This window comes from Balearica regulorum, chromosome 2 (assembly GCF_011004875.1).
Source record: "Balearica regulorum gibbericeps isolate bBalReg1 chromosome 2, bBalReg1.pri, whole genome shotgun sequence".
Classification (NCBI taxonomy): domain Eukaryota; kingdom Metazoa; phylum Chordata; class Aves; order Gruiformes; family Gruidae; genus Balearica; species Balearica regulorum.
In genome coordinates this window covers 129,939,496-129,961,625 of record NC_046185.1, presented here as the reverse complement: position 1 = coordinate 129,961,625, position 22,130 = coordinate 129,939,496, and the positions used below count along the sequence as shown (strand labels likewise).

Here is a 22,130-nt window from a genome sequence, read left to right as displayed (position 1 = left end):
GGTGCAGGTAAAGGCAAAACTTAACCTGGGGGACCTAATTCTGATAATTTATACAAGCGTAATGTCAGATGCTGAGTTACTGTAACCAGATATGCCCATATGAGGCCAGTACAGCAAGGTCAAGAAAAAGGACTTACCTTCCCATTCCTTCAAAACTAGGATTTAAACTCTGCCATTCTTTGTATGAATTAGCAAGAAGAGAAAAACTCAAGTCAGCTTTGCTGCAAGCCAATAGAGGAAAAAACAGATTGCTTTCAATGACGGTATGGCAGTTAGCCTCATGAAGTTAATCTTTGCTTTAATTGGTTGCCCAACATACATATTTAAACATTCTGTACTAAATTAGCCAGCATGCACACAGTAATTGGACCAGTCAGTGACTTTCTCCTTTCACTATATACATACACAAACAGGAACACCACAAGATTGGACAAAGGAAAGCAATTTGTTAACCGGATACAGCTAGCAAGTAACAGTTTTTCCTCTATAAATGTTTTCCTGCAAATTCACAAGTGTGAAGACTTTCTTTCAAGGCTTGAAGAACTTTGCAGTCTTCCAGTGAAAAGGCTAACAAGAGCCACCATAGCTGAAATGAGATAAAATCTGTTTAAAATCCATTCCAAGCAAGAGTGCAAATGAAAAAAACAAACCCAAAAAAACCTGCCTGCAATGTGGCACAGGGAAAAGGGACTTTGGAAACAATCCGAGCAGGTGCACTCAGGTAGAAAGGTGGCTTTGGACCCAATTGAGAACACCCTTAGCTTAGTGTAAAAGAGGAGGATCAGAACGGGATCCAACATTTCACATTCACTGATACCTGGTACCAGAAACTCAGTAGCTAAAGAATTGAAGTGTTTGCTTACTTTATTTGAAGAACTTTAGTTCTGTGTCAACACAGTCATAGAAAAGATCCACTACTTCAGCAGGATCCAGAACCTCTGTACGAGTTAGGATATCTTCCATTGCTTCTAAGCCTTGTTTTTCCAGGTCTAACATAATCCTCATCAGTTTCTGGCCTTTATCCTAAAGGCATGAAACAACTAAACTCAATTAACCAGCAAACAGGCTCATTGAAGTATTCTACTGTTCGGTTATGGAGATCTTTTCAAGTATTTTGAAAAATGAGAAAGCCTTTTTAAGTACAAACTATTTCTGTTATTAGTTTTTTGGATGGTCAAAGGCTAAAAGGAACAGTGCTGGACATTTTATGCATTAAGAAAAATAACCAAGGAGTTGCTAAGTTTAAAGCAGAGAAGGAATATGGAGTGAAAGATGGATAGAGGAAAATGGTGTAAGGCTTGTACACATGACAGAGGTAGAGCAACTTGTTAAGCCTGTAAACCCACAAGCAGAAGTATATGAGAAGACTAGAAGCCCGAAGGATTGTACAGATCATGGTATGTACATGTGGTCCTCTCAGATAATCACCTGTAAGATGATTAGATCTGAAATGATGTGTAATGTAACAGCATTAAGACTCCAGATCCCAGAGGAGGCTTTGTGTGTCATTCTGACTTCTTTTCATGTTTCTGGGCAGGAAATTCACTCCTGAAGAAGGTGTAATTTTGTTTTATCTAGATGTTATTTAAAATCTCGGGTTTTGGGGTTGCTTTATTTTGTTGTTGTTGTGGGTTTTTTGTTTGGGGTTTTTTTTGTTTGGTTGGTTTGGTTTTTGGTTTTTTTTTTTTTTAAAGGAGAAGTGCTGTTTGTCTTGCTTGCAGCTTTCAAAATTGAATTCCAGGGGAAAAAAAGGCATTTAGAATGAGTGCCAGTTCTTAGCATTCCAGGATTTATACCAGCATTTGTGCAGAAAGAGTAGAGCACCTAAGCTAAGGTTTAGGCTCTCAGGTCAGGCTTCATGCTATAAAAACTGCCCACTAAAAGCTACATTTCCTTTTCTACCATAACTTTTGGTGTCACACCATGGGACTTTAACAGGGAAGAGTTCACATGATGCTAACATACCTCTTCTAGGTTTTCCCTAAATTGGTAATTCGCATAATGTGCAGCTGGCTCCCATAGCATTAAGTCAATGTTACCACAGAGGCCACAGATTTTAAATTAAACCATATCTAGCCAAAACTGCATTCAAATAAAGTTGGTACTAGCAAAGGTTACCATGGTTTCCTTAATCACTGATGGGTAAGTCTGAATTCTGTTATGATCTTAGCATGACTGTGTCCTACCCAAATATGCACAGAGGAAAATTGCAGAAAAGCAAGTCCTTTGTGGAAGTTCAACATGACTATGTGGGCCTTCCACAAATTGCCTGAAATACCAACACCAGCATCACTGGCACACCCTGATGATCCCTCCCTCTATTTTACTTCCTTATAACCAGTTATCCAGTTTACTGCTGTAGTTGTAATTGCAAATGTCAAAGAACAGTTATGGAACTACTTGCACTATGACAGCAAAAGTTGTATCTCAATCAGTTGGAAAAGCTACACGGAATAATCCCTTTCCTGCCTGCCTTTATTCCAAAATATATTCCCATAGGAGATCTTTGGTACTTCCGGTTTTTATACTGGAAGGTTTTCAGTACCTTGGGTACTGTTGCATAGCATTGGAAAGCGTTCTTTCTTCTCACATGGCATTTTCATTACATGGCATTACAAATTAACAGAAATGCATTAAACTGAGACTTGCAAAACTGTCACGTGCAAATTATTCCTTCAAGGAAAAAAATCCGTCAAACTATCTAGTTCTTAATCCAGCATGCAATTTAAATTACAACCTTCCGCCATCATCCTATCATATAATTCTGAAACCATGTTGCACTAGCATCCAACGTTCAATAATCACTTAAAAAGACTATATATACAATGGAGATTGAACAAGCTAATCAGCTTTGACTTTGCACTTTGTAAGAGTAATGGAGCAGAACAACACTCAGGATAACAAAAAAACCTATGCGGAATAGTTTGTCCTTCAGGAAGTGTTAGTACTCAAGCTAAACTTGCAAGGATTCTAAGAATATTGAGAGAAGGTTTTTCAATGAGTGGCCTTGAAGTAAATTATGGAGTTAGGAATCTACATTTACTACTTTAATTCCAAGTCCCACAGCTCTTACCTGATCATTCTCAAGGAGAGATCGGGCCCATTCATGTGCCTTGTACAATTCATGCCTGCGATCAGGTTTCTCCTGGAATCGAGGTATCTTTTTAGCAGGATCATCATTGCCAAAAGAAGGAGACTGTACTTTTGGTACTAATTTTACATCATCAACAAAAATAAAGGGTTTAAATATGGACCTGAAAGAAATAAGAATTACTGCTTGCAGTAGTAAGAGAGATTTTATATACTTTATTGAAATGTTCACCAGGCTATTTTAAAACAACAGATAGAGAACAGCATAGGTAGTTCATCTACACTAGGCACAGACTAGGTTAGAGAATTGCTACTGGTCACAAGCAAAATAAATCTATGTGCTTCAAAATAATTGAGTTTACCCATTACTGTAAAACTTTATTACCCCTTTTTACCTATAGGCGTCTTTGGTCTCCTTCATGCCAGTTCTGCCACTTCTTTAGAAGAGTAGCACTGTATTCCTCTCCAAGTTTGTTTTTTTTTATTTAATAAATCTCAGCATTCAGCCTCGCATCAGTTTTTCTCCTCTGTTGATGCTGCCATCTCTCCTTCTCCTCCAGATTTAAGTTTCATTAAAATCACACAAATGTGTGTGGAGGGGGGGAAGACAATACCAATATTGTCACACTGCTCAAACTACTTCAACACTGAGTTTGGATCTAAACTCCAGAGAGAGAAAGCGTGCGCAAAACCCCAGCAATCCAGGATGTGAATTCCTGAGAATCTGAGAGCAGGTATTGGCAAGTGCATGAAGAAACTGCCTTCCTTCTCTTTAGATACACAACAAAACAGCACCCTGCATTCTGCAGTAAAGAAGCTGCCAGAAGTGCAAGACTTCTGCAAACATGATTAATAACCACTGCCTGCATACAGTCAGCAGGTTCATTGCTGCTACCCTTTCCATCACTGTCATGAAGCATTGCTGATTAAGAGTTTACGTGACTCACTAGCTGCACGTAAAATAATGCTTTTTTAATGCATTAGAGTGTAAAATAAAGCAGGAAAGGCCTCTAAACAAGGCTTTTTTACAGCTAGACTCTCTGCCTTTAAAAAGGACAGAAATCCCACCAGCACAATTTGAAGCCTTGTTCCTTTCTATCTTAAAGGATTTGCATCAAGTCAAAGAAAAGTTTTGGTAAGCAAGCTCAAACTTCATAATTAAACGTGAAAGTTTGAGTTGCATAATGCAAGGTGGGTGGAAAGTCCCTTTGGCGTGGATGACTTCTGTAGCCCTCGGTAGAACCTAATGCTTACTACCACTCTTCCCATAGCAATGACTGTCAGCTGTTCAAGGGCACTGTTTTCTTCTCCCCATAACCTCTTTACCTCAATGCAATTGGCAGATCTGAATAACTGCAAGTGGTTTAGTTTAATTTCTGTGAATCCCAGGTGGATTCTGTTTAAAACACAAGATAATTCATTAGTTCTTTGATGATCTGGCCCATGAGTTCCCTCATCTCCTATGCTGCTTTCAACCAGAGAAGACATTATTTAAACCAATTGACAATTGTCCCTCCAATAAAAACCATACTTGGGATACGTGGGAGTTGCAGATGCTTTGCTCCCTTAACATTTTGATGTCATATGAGGCTACCTACAGTACACACCCCCTCTTTGCTCTTTAGACACTTTATTTGTTTCAGTTTTGCACCCACCTGTTCAAGAGAAGTGATTAAAATGGTCCACAACCTCATCATCTTAGCAAGAACCCACTGGAAAGCAACTATGCTGGAGTAGTAGTTGCCAGGTCCTCCCTAAACTGCACTAACTTTACAAGCTCTGAATTTAGGCAAAGGCAGATCTAGCCTTTCAGCCCAGTGATGTCCATGTAGAATTACAAGATGTAGTTCAGTAACACAGGATTGTCAGATTGCACACCACCAACAACTGATTGCATTTCTGGTTATAATATTCTCTTGAAGCATGTTCCAATTTGTGTAGCAGGGTTTGTTTAATATCTTTCAACCCATCATCTGCTCTGCACCCAGGGAACTGCAGTGCTGTGGCTTACCTTGAAGGGTCTGGTGTGCCAGTGAAGTAATGAACACAGGGAAAACTAGGGTCCTGAGGCAGAACAGACACTATGCTAGCTGTAGTAAGGAAAGATTCAGAGTCCACACAGACACCACTATCCTTGTCACGCAGGACATCAATCATAGTTTGTGCAGAAACATCACCTATATGAAGAGGGAAAAAAGAATAATCCTGAGTGTTCCATGACTTGGACCCCAGGTAAGGATTTTAGCCTGAATGGGCTTTGGTCTAATATGACCAGTGACACTTGACATAGGCATGTCACAAATCCCAGTTAATAGTTTCTATTTAAACAACGTAAACCCAGAATAAACTTGCCTAGCTAGTAAAAGAGAACAGTAAGAAGCATTAGTTAGGCATTACGATTGCTAGGTAGGGAGAAAAGTCATTGAAAGGTATTTTTCAGGAGAAGGCCATCATGTCTGTAATATTGTTTTAGCAATTACTATGAACAGACTACTTACATATAACACTCATTTTCCTCTAAGAAGCTATCTCTACCCAAGCCCAGGCAGAATGGAAGCACCCTGATCTCCCACTTCTCATCTATTTCCATTAGGTCTCAGTCAAAATTTCAAAACATCATTTCACATTCACAGGGTGTTACAGCAGCAGACCTAGATACTGAGATTTTTCTCCAAAGCACTATCTACAGGAATCCCCTGTTCTCATCCTATTTCCTGCCTGTGTTTTATCACAGCTTTCTCCCCACAGCACCTTCATGTTTTCTGGGATTACCCCTTTGGCAGGTACTGCTTCTTCCCCAGCAACTTCTCAAACCCCACACTGACTCACCCTTCTGTGCACAGATGCCTCAATACACCAGAAGACATGGAATGACCCAGCAGTCTGCAAGATTTGCAGCCACAGCCATCTGTAAGGGCCTCAGGCTTTTTAGTGCTATAATCCAGGTTTATTAAGACCTTTAACCTATGAATGTATCTGCCTCTCGGACACAAACCACACTCCATGCAATTCTATAGCCTTAGCAGGAACTCTGCATTGCAATAAATATTTCATCTCTACACTCTTCTTGACATTTGCCAACATGTGAAAATGCTAACAATCTAGTAAATTCACATCTACAGTGAAGGGCTTTTTATAAAAAGACAATTTGTATCATTTTTCACACACGAAAGAGCAGATACATGTCAGCCATGCACTGCTGCAGGCTGGTAATTTCAGAGCTATTTTGGCCAGCTGCAGTAAACTTAAGTCATTAATAAATTTTGGTCTGGAAATAAACCCTTCCTTTGATTGAAAGCAATTGGCACATTCCCTGTTCTGTTAACTTAGTTCTGCCTGACAATGAAAAGGGGACTTCAGTTTGCAACTGACTAGAATTACTCTTAAACTATAATCTTAATTCCTTTCCCTAAAGCTTAAGCAAACCTCCCAAAACATAGAATCCATTGAGCTCAAATTTTCATACATGAGGCCATTTTTTATTTTTTTTTTAATACTATAATTTTCATACTAGGTAGGGCCACTATAATTACACTGAAGCACAAATGCAGTGGCACATCATGCACATCAGAACAACAGTGAACAAAGTTACTTTATAAATTGCAATCCTGTTTTAAAACCTTAGATTTGAGGGGGGACATTAAGGGCTTCATCATAAATTGTGGCAAGTTCAGGAACAGTCTTCAGTTGTGGTCTTCCTTTCCACACAGTTTATATGTCAAGATGTTGTCCTCAGTCACATGTAGTTCTGGACAGAATGTTTGAAATGGGGCAGTAGTGAGCAAAAATCCTGCTGCGCAGACAGAAAGATGGTTCAGCACTTACCACCTTGCTTTTCTAGGCTCTCCCTGCCAGAACAGCAGGCTAAATGGTCATCAGCAATAGAGAACACTTCAGAAAAATTGAAGTCTGAGTCTCCATTCCACCAGCCTTGACTTCTCACATAATTCCTTAGTTCAGGATGCTCAGCATCAATTTTTGTAGTTAATGAAAGCTGATTGCAAATGCATTTCACCCCCTCTGTAGAAAGAGCCACATATAAAAAAAGAGCATTAATACAGTTTTTCTGGGAGAAGCTGGAAGGATAATGTAATTTCAGTTAGGAAACAAACTAAACCATTGGTTAGGGTGTACATTTGGCATGACTGCATAACTACACAGCTACATATACACAGAGTTACTGGTCACTGCAGGTTGCAGAGCTCAATTATCTGTGCCCTACTTAGGTATTTACACTGCCTTGTGATTCATAGTGGTATTTAATCAGAATACCAGTTCCACAATCCATACCTCACACATTCTGAGCATGAGGTAACAGTGGTCTCCAAATGCCAAAGGCACCTGCCTAATCTTTTCTCCAATGGTGTATTCCACTGTCACAAGGCTCAAGGTCTCACTTGATTTCAAATGCAGCTTTGCTGAAATATATTTTAGTTTAATGAACCTTCTTTGCCCCCCAAAACAAAAATTTGGTTTTTTCAATGCTTACCAATTGCTTTAAGCTTCCCAGTGGAAAAATAATCATAGAATCATAGAATGGTTTGGGTTGGAAGGGACCTTAAAGATCATCTAGTTCCAATCCCCCTGCTGCGGGCAGGGACACCCTCCACTACACCACATTGCCCAAAGCCTCATCCCACCTGGTCTTATTAATGTTATTGTAAGCAGCAAGATAGGCTTAAATTAAACTGAATTTTTAATCTTAAATTTTAAAATGGCATGAAGTAAAAAGACAGTGTAAGTAGCCTTCACAGAATATTAAAGGGTTTTTTAATTTGCTTTTCTCAAAAATACTGCAGTGCTTATATCCATATATCTACAGCATGACTAACAGTGGTTGCTGCAGATACTCCTCAGAGAGAATAAAGCAAATGCTTTGGAAGCCAGAGAAAGAGCTGATAAAGTAAATCTGCAAACTAAAATAAAACCAGATTTTGGAATTTGGCACAAACTTTTTCTTAAACAGAAACAAAAGCAGTATTTGTGAGAGTTATTAATACTGACTTCCACAAAAGTAAACCTGCTTTTGTAATGCTTCATGCAATTTAAATAATGAGTAACAACTTATAGTAGGAAGTTCTGTGCATCAGTCTGCAAAAAAGTCACTGTCATTCAGTTCTGACCCTTATAATAGGGTCACTGACAGCTTGTTCTGATTCACACTTTCAAAAGCAATTTTCTTGACTTGAGTGATAGGACTATTTGTGTTTGTATCAAGCTAGGCAAGCTCCTCCTTAAGAGCTCTTTAAATATTACATTTAGTAACTCATGTAAAACAGTATTTTCAAAAGATGAAAATTTGAGTGGAAAAACTTGTTTGCTTGATAAACTGAAGAACAGTAATAGGAAGGATTTAAAAGTGTTTATCCTTAAATTACCATCAAAGAGTTGCTTGATAAATATTCACTATAAGCTTTACAGAACTGCAGCAGTAATATTAGAAACAGAACAACTCTGAGGACAGAGTCAGGGAAAAAAAATGCCTTCGCACTGGGAAATGACACATTTTCCCTGTTTTAGCAACATTTGTGCATTCATTTGAAAGCTTAAGAGGCACACTTACGGTTGCAAAAAAGAACCCCCGAACAAAATATGAAATATAGTGTTCTTACATAGCCAGCGTCCTTTCCTCCTGACAGCCTCAGCAGGCTGCAGGAAATGGAAACTACTTATCTGTGGCTCACAGGGATCTCCTGAAGAGAAATGTGCTGGTAAAAATCAGAACAGAGCTGCAGTACCATTTCAAAAAGCTGCAAGCAGCGGACGAAGGCAACACTTTATTTGCTGGGAAGAAGGACGTGAAGGTTACGTATTGCTGATGCAGCTAAAAAGGCTAAGTAAAAAACACTGATCAGCCAGGTAGGTCAACAGAAGAAGGCAGACTGTCATTGCATAATCCCAGGAACCTCAGGAGCCAGCTGCTTTCCAGAATTTGGATTTTATCAGGACAGCATTATCAGTTTTCCCTCCTCTGTGTTTGATACCCATTTGTGCTAGAAGACTTCCTCCATCTTATAGGTATCCTTAAAATGCAAGCTTTCCTTGGGAAAACACCATCCCTGTTAAGGTAAGCTGATTTGTATTTGATGGCATAAAGTGACAACAGGCCATCACACAACATTACACAGCCTGGTGTTATTTCTTTGCTTTGGTATTTTCGAAGTTAAACCTCCCTCCTCCCCATATCTGCTATCTCCTACCTTTCAGTGAAGGGGAAATGAAAAAGAGACTTGAATAGATCTGTCATAGCTCCAAGCATGGATTATAAGAATCCTCTTAAGTTATCTGAATTTTTAATTCATTCAAATGTGAGTAAATTTTGAAAAGCTCTACTCGTATGAAAATAAAAATATCTTCAAAACTAAAAACAACTGAGAATAAATTAAATATACAGTTTAGACAATCGTATTATATTAAGGCAGCACATATTTAAAACTTTGCTGGCAAATAAGTTCAGCCACCAAGCCAGTGAAATCTAGAAGTTTGGCAGCTCTGGCTTCACACATACAGAAAAAGAAACCACCTACAAGTTTAAAGAGCAGAAAAGTATTGCTTTGCAGTATCAGATAAGAAACGGGGATACGAGGGGACTATAATCTATTGCAATAAAGTAACCAGCAGCAGCCCATTCCATTTACCACCTAACACAAGCCCTCTTCTCAAACCTATCAGTGCTTATCCTTCCTGTTTCATATTTTAGATTTGTAAGTAACCATTTGGGCATTAACTCCATCAAAAAGACACTCAACACATTCTAAACAGTAAATAAATCTGGGAAAATACAACACTTATGAAAGATAAATTTTTAAGCACGATGTATACAGGTAACAATTTCCACCTTCACAGAAAACACTAAGTTGCATCAGCCAATGCAAATCAACATTTAAAAAAAAAAAAATAGTAGAAGGTCAAAATCAATGATTTAATCAAACATTTGCATAAATTAGTCACTTATTTAAACTCAGTCACTTTAAGACCAATTCTTCCATGACATTTCTTTACAGCTATTTATAATAAGACAGGTTTGCTGTGAGTGATAAACTGACCTGTGATTTTTTCTGCTGCCCAGTACTTTCCAGAAGTCTCCAGTATCCAGGCTTCGTTTCTGTCCACAATCAAAAATGCACTTTGGAAAGTATGGCATGAACTCCCATCTTCATAATAATTTCCACCTTGTCCATGTTCTTCCAACAGTGCAACTATTACATCCAATGCTTCTTTAGCTGTTGCACCTCTTTCCAGGCCAAGTCTGTAAGAAAAGGGTAAAACAGAGATTCAGACAGACATGGAACAGTGAGGTCTCCATAAGTTAACAACTTTAAACATCAGCACTGATCTGCTTTTAAAATACCCAAGTGTCAGGTATGCCTAGTATAAGAATTCTTGCTTTAATGACTTACTAGAATTACAGGATGAGATATTAAATTATTTAATTTGTTTCAAGTCTTTATTTTCTGCACTGATTCTTTATTCTCAAGCCTATCATAGCTGGTTTTTAGTTTTTTTAAAAAAAAGAGTCCAATTACCAACCAACAGTGCCTCAACTGCACTGTAAACATGGAATGCTCTATTTATCCCCCCCTAGGCAGAATAAATTTGAAGGACAATTTGCAAAGGTCCATTTAAAGTAACAGCTGCATACAAGTTTACTTTTCTGTAGAGTGGGAAATTGCAAATTAATCTTACCAGAGATCAAAAAAAGGGAAGGAGTATTCACTACTACAATCTCTCTACAACCTCTCTTTCCCAGTGCTCCAATATTTAATTGGCCAAGGAAGCTAGATGTATGTTATCCTTTGATGCATATTGCACACTGTAGACAGAAGCATTTGTGCACAGTCATGCTTCAGTGTTCCTGCAGAGGCTTCCCGAAAAAAACATTTAGCAATTAAACACCAGATACGGCTTTTGTCTGAACTAAGAGTAACCATGTATCTAAAAGAACATGATTTTAAAAGGAAGTTTGAGCAAAGCAAGGCTAATTTAGGGAAAAGTAAACTGAGGCATGAAAATAGGCTTTACAAAGCTATAGGGAATGACCATATCCTGCCTTGAATAAATGAGATTAAATAATCCCTTTAGATAATTTACAGCCCTAACCAAGTCAACAACAAAAGCAGTAACTGAAGAGTCCAAATCAGACCTGCAAACGATTCCACTGGTTCCAAAATGCAGTTACTGGTAATGAGGAAATGCAGTATTTCAAACAACAGCATATCCATGCCTCCATCCTTTGGGAGAGTTACCTGGATCAGTCCAAAATTTCTCTCTGTTGGTGTCATGGTTTAACCCCAGCCAGCAACCAAGCACCACACAGTCACCTGCCCACCCCCCCACACACACACAACGGGATGGGGGAGAGAATCAGAAGAGAAGTGAGAAAACCCATGGGTCGAGACAAAGACAGTCCAACAGGCAAAGCAAAAGCTGTGCAAGCTAGCAAAGCAAAACAAGGAACCCATCCACCACCTCCCGTTCACAGGCAGGTGCCCCGGCCACCCCAGGAAAAGCAGGGCTCCACCACATGCAACGGCCACCCGGGAAGCCAAAAGCCACAACCCCAAACGTCTGCCCCCTTCCCCTCCTCACTGCTTCTTCCCTCAGCTTTATATGCTGAGCATGACATCATATGGTATGGAATATCCCTTTGGTCAGTTGGGGTCAGCTGTCCTGGCTGTGTTTCCTCCTGACTTCTTGTGCACCCTCAGCCTACTTGCTGGTGGGGTAGTGTGAGAAGCAGAAAAGTCTTTGACTCTGTGTAAACAGTGCTCAGCAATAACAAAAACATCTCTATGTTGTCAACACTGTTTTCAGCACAAATCCAAAACAGAGCCCCATACCAGCTACTATGAAGAAAATTAACTCTATCCCAGCCAAAATGAGTGCAGATGGTTATGTCACCTTAATGTTTTCCTCTGTGTTTATCTTTCTCTAACAGCTCTATGGGAAAAGTCATTTTGACTGAAGGATAGTTCCAAGAAATTCACCTTTGTAAATTTAAGTACTATGCTAGCCCTTTCCATTTCCCTGGAAATCACATGACAAGAACACACTACTCTGTTTCTTTCCTAAAAACCTACAGTACACATATCAGATCCTGATAACTTGAATACAAAATGGTTGATCTAAACACTTTTCAATCTGATCTGTGCACTGGGCCTGCTTTGTTAAATAGTTGGCCACTATTAGCCTTGTTTTAGGTTGAACTAATGAAAGCAGTGTTTTCGTCTCAGCAGCATCTATTTATCACTCAGTAGCAACAGAGAGCCAACTAGAATTTTAGGTTCTAATTTACAGTGACAATTTCTTCCCCATCATCATCTTACTTTGCATTTATAGAGTCTTTCCCTCTCATCCTGTTTCTCATTAGTTGAAACTTGTTTTGTATTGTTGCCTCCATTTTCAGTCATTTATGTTATTCCTTCATTCTTTTCATCATTGGTGCAATCACTTTTTCAGAGCAATACAGAGATGCCAGTCTTAGCACATACCATAGATATGATTTAAAAGCCAGTCCAAAAGCATGTCTTATTTATTCTCTGAGAACAATTCCAAGAGCTTTCACTGACACAGGTAAATGAATGGGCTGACAACTACCTTGGTGACCATACAGTCACTAGATACAGTGATAATCTGCTCCCTTCTCCCCAGTTTATGACCAAAAGCATTAGGTTATAATTAGATCAAAACCTGACAAGAGACATAACATCACACTAAAACTTTTAATAATGTCTCCCTGAAATTTTTCTTCTGAGATGGTTATAGTCCAGCTTTCTCTGTCAAAACTACAGCAGGCTGAAGAAATATCTTTTAGATCATTTCTTTTGCAAATGGCTCCAATGTTACATTTACTTCCATTTAACAAAGGCCTAGGCTCTGCTTTTGTTTGGGTGCTCCATCAGTCACAAGGGACAGCAAGAAAACAATGAAAACAAAAAAAACCTACTCTACACAACAGCCACACAGCTCATCTCCACAGAACTGTAGGTCTTGCCAATTATCTCAGCATCAGTGTCCTGGGAAACTGCAGCATAACGCTCCCACAAACACAATTCAGAGTACCCTTCAAGGCAAGCTGGAAGAAAAGTTTTAAGTAATTTCACCCTCAGATGAGAGCTTGAATTATTCATTAAGGAAATTTCAGTGACTTAGTACAATCCACTGCCTCAGTGCCTCCAATATGCTATCACAGCATATTATAACCTTGTCAAAACAACATTATCTTAAGCTTTTCAACTTCACATATCAGTTACAGATCCAGATTTTCCAAACGAAGTAATTAACACACACGATGATGACATTCTACTTATTTAGTTTTGATGTCTCCAAGGAAAGAAACTGGTAAACAAATTAATATCATTTTAAAGAGCATTCTTGACTCCCTGCCAAGACTGGCACCTCTGTGTGGCTCCGAAAAAGTGATTGCACCAGCAATGCAAAGAACAAAGAAATAATACAGAGATATAGGGATTAAAAATGAAAACAACAATGCAAAAGTAAGGCTGTATTTTACAGGTTTCTTCAACTATAACTTTTGTATGATAATGTTGTGTGGTGTTCTAACTGTATCAGCATAAGCAAAACAGCACAACATCTCTTCATATGAATGTACTTCCCCAAGTAAACAGGTGCTTTATAGAGGCAGCTGTGCCTCAAAAAACCCCCAAACCCAAACTGCAGCCACACTAGGAAGAATATCTGAAGAAAATCCTAATAAGCTAACCAGTGCAGCAATATTGATGCAACTTTCAAGGACCAGCTTTTGAATAAAACCCTAGAACAGAAAAGAAATGTTTCTTATAAATTTGTGCTGGAATCTGTTTTCTCTCAATTTTTTTTATCTGTCGTGACTAGGTGCATGTTCTCCATTTAGATAAACTGGGATGGGGATAAGCCTGCACGGAGTAGGATCAACTTCTACCCCTCAAGTCAATCACACAAACTGTATTTATTTTTTAAGAATCATTCATATGTTCTGGCATGCTGTGATACACTATCAAGCTACAAATCTATAAATTGTCTGTCCAGAGGGACCCTGACAGGCTGGAGAGGTGGGCCCGTGCGAACCGCATGAAGTTCAGCTAGGCCAAGTGCAAGGTCCTGCACGCGGGTCGGCACAATCCCAAGCACAGCTATAGGCTGGACAAGGAATGGATTGAAAGCAGCCCCGAGGAGAAGGACTTGGGGGTATTGATTGATGAGAAGCTCAACACGAGCCGGCAGTGTGCGCTTGCAGCCCAGAAAGCCAACCATGTCCTGGGCTGCATCAAAAGAGGCGATGACCAGCAGGTCAAGGGAGGTGATCCTGCCCCTCTACTCCGCTCTTGTGAGACCCCACCTGGAGTACAGCGTCCAGCTCTGGGGGCCCCAGTACAGGAGAGACATGGAGCTGTTGGAGCGAGTCCAGAGGAGGGCCACGAAGCTGATTGAAGGGATGGAGCACCTCTCCTGTGAGGACAGGCTGAGAGAGTTGGGATTGTTCAGCCTGGAGAAAAGGCAGCTCCAGGGAGATCTAATTGCAGCTTACCAGTACCTGAAGGGGACCTACAGGAAAGACGGTGAGGGACTGTTTATCAGGGAGTGTAGTGACAGGACAAGGGGTAATGGGTTTAAGCTGAAGGAGGGTCGATTTAGATTAGATGTTAGAAAGAAATTCTTTACTGCTAGAGTGGTGAGGCACTGGCGCGGGTTGCCCAGAGCGGTTGTGGAGGCCCCATCCTTGGAAGTGTTTAAGACCAGGTTGGATGAGGCTTTGGGCAATGTGGTGTAGTGGAGGGTGTCCCTGCCCGCAGCAGGGGGGTTGGAACTAGATGATCTTTAAGGTCACTTCCAACCCAAAACACTCTATGATTCCATGATAAATATATGTCTTAATCCTCAGATACAGCAGTATCCTAGGTAACACACTGTTTTCAATCATTAAGCCAGCAGCCAGTTACTAAACAAGCTAACACCTTTGTGAAATATATTTTTGCTGATGTCCATCATGATCTTTATTGAGAAAAATGATTTGTCTATGAGGTTGCAGGATGAATTTTCCTATTCCAACAACAAAACATGCCTCTGGCCTGTTTAACGCCATGTGCTCTCACAACACCCACCTACAGCCTTCAACCATGTTAACTGGATTTTAAATCCTGATTGAAAAGTGACAATTCCAGATGAATTCAAAGAGGGAGGAAGTCTCCCCTAAAGAAAAAGAAAAATCACTTTAAGAGAATGTAGAAGCAAACTCTTAGGGGAGCCTGAGCATTCAAGCAAAATTTGATTCTACTGCCTTGATGACATTCCCGGGTTGACAACTCTTACACCTATTCTGAAAAACATGTTTCAGAGTATAAAGCTTTTTTAGTTTCTTTTGCAAGCAGCTAGTCATACATGCATGTAGTATGTCAGTCTTCATCCTTCAGCTAAGATCTGACACAAATGCAGAAGTCCAACATATACATAGGTGTGAGAAAAATACGTCCAGAGGTGTGCATTTCTTAATCAGGCTTAAAATGCCTCCATTTTTTATTTCAATAAATTCTGAGCAATAGAATTAGTCCGTTCTGCAGGTGGGTAAAAAGTGGTAGAGCTGGTGCCAGCTGCTTCATCGCAGCCTATATGATTGATTTTGTACTTGATGGCTCTCTATCCTATAAAGTGATCCAAAACAGAGAAGCTTAATGCAACTGGCCAAGTCTTCACAGTAAAAGGAAGAATCACTTTGGCTGGAACAAGAGGCAGATGGTAGTCTGCAACACATCTCGAGTTCTCCTTGCCTGAAGCGCTCACTGCTTTCGAGCTACGGACAATTTCTTCTGCAGATGAGAAGGAAGGGAGAGAGGGTAATATCTACAGGTGATGATCACTCATAGCTTATAACCAGTTTCTCCTTATTTTGATATCTCCTGATTTGCTAGTGTGGGTAAATCTAGAGCTGCTGGGTGACATATATATTTGAATATTAAACTACTCTGAGACTGCAACCAACCATTGCAAAAATAAGCACAATTCTGCACCTAAACCAATGGTTTGTTAAAGTTTCAAAAGGATGGTAGTAGGAGGCAAAAAATAAAGTAGGAGCTTGGAGAGTCATCTAACATTCCTTTTCTTGACAAAAGCTTGTCCTAGATTTTCTTAACAGAGCCCTCAAGTCTATTCAGTCTCCCTCAATGCAATTAAACTCACTAGTCCTCCTAGGTACAGTTTCTCCACAGCTTCCTTCAGTAATACAGAATTTAGAGAAAATATCGAAGAGAAACATAACCCCAATTCCCTCATGATTTTCTCATTGGTCAGATTCTATAGACCTCTGATCTTATTTCCCATTTCCACTGCATTCTCTCCAACTGGTTCATATTCCTCTTCATTTATGGTAGCTGGAACCAGATACTGTATTTCTGCAGAGCCATGGTTAGAGAACATTTACAATTACAGTTTCAGGCAGCTAACAACTGCTGTTATACACCTAACAACAATTTTTTTTAACTCATGCTTCCCAGCTTGCTTATGAGAATACCTTCTAAGGTTTTAATGCCCTCTTAAAAGTCAAGGTATCTATGTCCTATGCTCTATCCATAAAATTTGTAAATTAGAATGATTTGACAGGACTTTTCCTGACTAGCAGTTATTATTGAACATTTATCAACTCCTTGATATTTAAGTGGGTTTTTTCCCCTTCAGGAACTGAGGTTAAGCTGGTCTATAACCACAACTCTTTTTAACTCTATTAAGTATAGCCACAACATTTAACCTTTTCCAGTCATCCAGAACCTCTCCCATCTTTCATTAGCTTTCAAGAAAAATGACACCTCACCTGAAATAGGTTCAGCCCACTCATTAAGTATCCTAGGGCATATTCCAGCAGGATCACTGGGTCTAACACTGATTTGCTTAAACAAACAGTTGTTGTCCTGTAAATTGAGTCCATTTACTCCCTTTCTCTTTGCAATAAGTTTGCACCATTTTCTCTTGTTCTTCCATTTTCAGCTTTCTTCCCCCACCCAACTCCTTTAAATTCTCTTCACTACAGTATCAGCATGCAGGTTGAGACTTACAGAGCAGCACAAGCCTTTTAGGCAGACAGCCTTCAATGAACAGATTTAGAGGAGTTTGTTTGCCAGCATTTGAATAAGGGCAATGGTTTGCATTGGAATGCATGGGCTGAAGTGAGGCATAGTAGTTTGTTTATGCCTACAGTTGGCTATAAGCCCAGGATATGCTTTTTAGGTCAGAGTAGGCTGTTGTAAAGTGGGGGAGAAGGAAGGGCACACCAGCAGTCTGATGTTACAAATTAGTTAGCAGTTCCTTACTAACAATGTAATCATTTCTCTTATTCTGTCAGAATAGCCACTGCTAGAAGCTGTTACCCAGTATCATCATAATTTAAACCTTTGGTGTTTGACAGGCCGATCACATCTTGGCAAGCCACCCACCTGACAAGATCCATTCCAAGCAAGGCTTCAGATTCAGAAGCTGGTTCTCTGGTGACGACGGCTTCATTAGCTACACAGACTCCATGCTCGTTAGCTCCCATTTCTGCCCCCCAAAGCCAGGAGGGCTTGCTCAACACAACAGCATGAGTCTTCGGCACCTGCTCAATCTCAATATATGTGCACTGCAGAGACAGCAGGAAGAGAAAAAGGAAAACAGTTGCAAGCACTTTATCTAATGCTGTGACTTAAGTAACACAAGACTTCAACGTACAGACAGGACACGTTATTTAAAAACAGTCCATGTCTTGTGTATGAGCAGGGAATTTTTTTTAAACATTTAACTGTCATGTTTGAACCTTTACATCCTTATATTGCAAAAGTCTGGGAAAATACATCTATTCTGATAGTTGCAGGCTTCAAAGAGTCAAGCAGAACCCAAGTGCTAGAATCAGTGGAAAGCAGCAGTAGACAGAGTGTACTGTTACAGATCATGTTTGTACATAGTAACAACATCAAACCCTTCTACCACCACATCTAAGAACAATCTCCAGTACTTTATTAAAGTACATAGTGTAACAATGGTAACTGGGCAAAGTACATTAGAAGGCTTCTCCCTCTCCCTTGCTGCCTCCCCTGCAGCTGCCCCCAGGACTGAGCCTGCTGCTAGAAAGGAAAAAAAAAAAAAAAAAAATCAAGACTTGAAAAGATTCAGTAGAATGCTTTGATAAACAGTCACAGGAAATAAAACATAGACATTGGTTTTGCTTAAAACTGATGTTTCTGGTATTTTAAATAGTCCACTGTAATCAGAGGACTGTGGATGTATTGACAAGTCCAAAATGCAGAGGAAAGCTTCAGAGAAGTCATTGAAACTGCAAGAAAGAAGTAAATATATTTGAAAGATAACATATATTTTTCCTTTGCTCTAGGACTTAAAAACAAGCACTGTTTTCCCAGGCAGCATGGAAGAGAGCTTGATCCATCATTAGATCACTGGCTTGTACAAGCCAAAGGAACGGGCTTTACTACTGAGGTCATGTTAAGTTCTTCAAGGACCAAACTTCACAGAAATTTCTTTTGAGGAAACTGAAGCTCTCTGCGGTATTTATGAGACAGCTCTTAGTGTCCAGCATTCCTGTCATAACATCTTCCTTGCAGAAAGTATTCTGCAACATTTTTCTGAAGGAGTATTTGGTCAGACATATCAAAGCAAGCAGGATGAGCAGAATGGACTTGTGGACTGAAAGTTGCTTGCCATGAAAATAAATGGTGTGTCTACATTAAAACCTGAAACCAAAGGAATTAGTCCAAGACCATTAGCTATGAGAAGCTTTTTTTTTTTTCTAACCTTTCCCCCTGTAAGAATTACACAGCATAATCACCTTCAGCCTCCAGTCTTGAGCAATGATTTTTACAGTAGTAGCTAGTCTAGCATGCAATTCAAATGTATAACAGACCATCTTTGATCAGAAATGACATTTTAAAAGTCCTTCACTCTGACCATGCAAGGACACAGGAAATGAGCTTGCCACCTTCAGTAGGCATTGTGTGTGAACAGGTCAAACTGTCATCTTTCTATAAAACCAGGGAAATTATAGGTGAAATTAGAGGACAATTTCTCACAGAGGACACATCATTTAAAAAATAAAAAAAATAAAAAAAAGAAAAGAAAAAAGGGAGGGGCAAGTAACTCATTCTAAGGCATTAAAAATAGAGTAGGGACATGCTTCCCCCTTCCTTTCTGCTGTGTGCTTAATTTTGATTTTCGGCTTAGGTAATAAGACCCTAGCAGGGACTTATCTGCTGTATTTGTTGGAGAAAAGCTCTAATATTTGACGAAGCTGTTTGACCAAATTGCTTGTACAGTAATACATCATGATTCTGTAGAAGCAGATTCCTCAACAACAACCCTGGCACTGGCCAGGAGCTAAGATCTGACTAATACAAACACTTTACACAGTTCACCCTTTGTTTCATTTTCTAACCAAGCCACACCAGACCAGACATTTGTTATCAGGACCCCTCCTTCTCCACTTGAGCTGTCAGCAAGCAAATCTCATTTTTGACATTCTGTGCAAATTTTTTTTCAGATTTTTTTTTTAGGTCAGTGCTGTTTGGATAAGCACTTAATGCATGTGTGTGAGTGAACAGAGAATAACTATTTCCTGGATGTGCAGCAGCAGGAAAAGGGGTTGGGCCAAGCACCTTCTCACACTACCTGTGAAGACATGGCTGGAACAGCTGTCAAGAGACAGGTCTGCAGACAGGCAGACACCAACCCCTGCACAGCACAAGTCTTGGCTCCCTACATCTCCCAGGTAGTTGGCTAGCTGGATCCATCCTGCAGAGCCATACAGGACATGAACCTTCTCAACTCTGCAGCAGAAAGCAAAAACCTAGATGCAGTGTGGAGGAGATTTCAGTACTCCATAAATCCTACTTGCATAGAATTCTCTGGCTAAATAGCCCTATTATACAAACTTGCTTATGCTGACGCTTTGATTTTCTAGAAGGAAAAATGATGAAAACGCTCTGAAAAGTGATAGTTAGGCTAAAAAACTGCTGAATGCCTTTTCTCTGCAAAACATATTCTGGCTATCCTTGCTACCAAACACTTATTACTTGGGGCCTCATTCCAAACCCAAGCATTTCCAAAGCTGCTATTCATGATAAAGATTTTACTGTCAGTGGCAGCAGCTGAGAAAGTGGAAAGAGGAAATTGTTTGCTCTTGCTTGAAGGATCCAGAACATTCTGGAAAAAGTGCTTTTGCTTTGTAACTATATAATCAGAGGCCAAAAAACATCCAGAGGCCTCTCTACACACCTCAGAATACAGCTGTCACCTTCTGTATTGCTTCTTTACATTCCCCAACCCAACAACAAGTGAACACAGACCACATTTTCACATTTTTATTTTCAGCTTCCATACAATAAGTCATGTACATAGACATTAATTATCTAAATTAATGACCTTAGAAGACCTAAATAAAAGAAAACCATTCTAATCTGATAATAGCTCACAGCTCTTGTAAAACTACGATTGGCTTGATTCTTGTTCAACAATATTTGCCATGGTTATTGACAATTATGAAAAAGCCTTAATGAGATTTTACCTTGCCATTAGAATTATTTACTCCAGTAACCAGAAAAGTAGGCACTCAATAGGACTGATGTCTTAATGCAGGTGTTTGATTCATATTTGTTAATAATAGGTATGAGCTTCTCAAAAAACTAGGGTTCAGATGTGACTATAGATTATTAATTTTAAATATAAACCTCTCAGTCTTCATAACTCCACCTCGACCCTTAACATCAGAAAACTCTTTGCCAGATAAGAGAATTATCTTCATGCAGGAAACAGGAACTAGGCTATTCGTCCATAGTCAACATATATCAATCATAAAGGTAGGTCAACTAAAGCCAGTCACTGGCTTTGCAGAGCAGCAATTGCTACCTATTCCACAGAAACCAGAGCATATGCTTATAACAGCCCAGACACAGAAGGAAATAGTGGGGAGAAAAACAACACTCCCCACCAAAAAACTTCACTGGCCACTAGATCTCTAGAAACAGGAGCTCAGATGATGACAAGATTTCAAAAGCAAGCGCAAGCCACAACCTCCCTGTCCCCTCTCCTGCACCCCACCAATCTGGCAAATCCCTCCAGCACAACAGCATAGCAGCCTGTTCTACCGAGAGCTGTGCCAAACTAGGCAATGACAAATAAAATAGACATAAGGTACTGCTGTGATTCTGCTTGCTGCCCACCCAGTCTTTAGAATTCCTGAAGCATCCAGCCTCAGCATTTCCTAACACTAACATTTTCTTTGAGTATGAATGCTAAAAATGGAAGAATACTGATACATTTGGTGGCAAAAGCTGTGAGTGGTGTCAGGCTCCATTGATTTGCTAGAACTCCAGCCCTGAAAGCAGCATAACTGGCATCATGCCCTGTGACAGCAAATTCCCATCAGGAAATATCAAAGTAAAGAACAGAGACTTCACATACAAAAGAGGCAGCCAACAACTTTAAAGAGAATTGAGCAGGCTGGAAACTAATGACATTTCTTTTATTTCACTTATGCTATCAAGAAAATAATCTTATCAAGGCAGTTCTAAGTATAGCACCAGGCACAAATGTACCTCCCACCCTAGCTAGGGCATGCAGTTATGTTGGAGGTATTCCAAAAGCAGACACGACAGTCATAAGCACAAGAGATTTCTTCTTTCATTAATGAAAAGAAACTATTGTGCAGCTTCTACTGTACTCAGGCTGCAGAAGCCTGATTCCTAGCACTGTCAGTAAGGTCATTATGAAATATCTATGAAATCACATAGGCTTCAGCCCTGGATAACAAAGGCAATAGTCAGGGAATGCTTTAGAAAGAAATTATCTTTGAAGAAGGGCCATAAGATTCTAGATTACAGAAAAAGTTCCCCTACACTATGCCCTCATGAGATCCAGGCTCTAACCTGGCATTACCTCTTTGCTTAACTACTTCAAACACTGCCATATCATTGCACGTATTTGAAAATAGGCAAAATATCTGTACTATTGCAGTAACTTGAGAAGTTTCACCATGGCTGCATATAGCCCCTTCCAAAAGGGGGATGGCAAAT

The 22,130-nt window shown here is 39.7% G+C and overlaps 1 protein-coding gene across 3 annotated transcripts in view; it reads right to left on the bottom strand.

Moving 5' to 3' along the window:
• Positions 1-281: 281 nt before the first annotated feature.
• SCRN1 (secernin 1) overlaps positions 282-22,130 on the bottom strand; it is a 39,056-nt gene continuing 17,207 nt past the window's right edge. For all 3 annotated transcript variants that reach the window (XM_075745906.1, XM_075745908.1, XM_075745909.1), the window contains exons 3-9: positions 17,511-17,692; positions 10,137-10,339; positions 6,916-7,110; positions 5,102-5,267; positions 3,074-3,254; positions 864-1,023; positions 282-586 (exon numbers count right to left, since the gene is read on the bottom strand). In XM_075745906.1, the coding sequence (XP_075602021.1) occupies positions 865-1,023; positions 3,074-3,254; positions 5,102-5,267; positions 6,916-7,110; positions 10,137-10,339; positions 17,511-17,692 (1,086 nt within the window). In that variant the 3' untranslated portion in view covers positions 282-586; position 864. The remainder of the gene's footprint in view (positions 587-863; positions 1,024-3,073; positions 3,255-5,101; positions 5,268-6,915; positions 7,111-10,136; positions 10,340-17,510; positions 17,693-22,130) is intronic.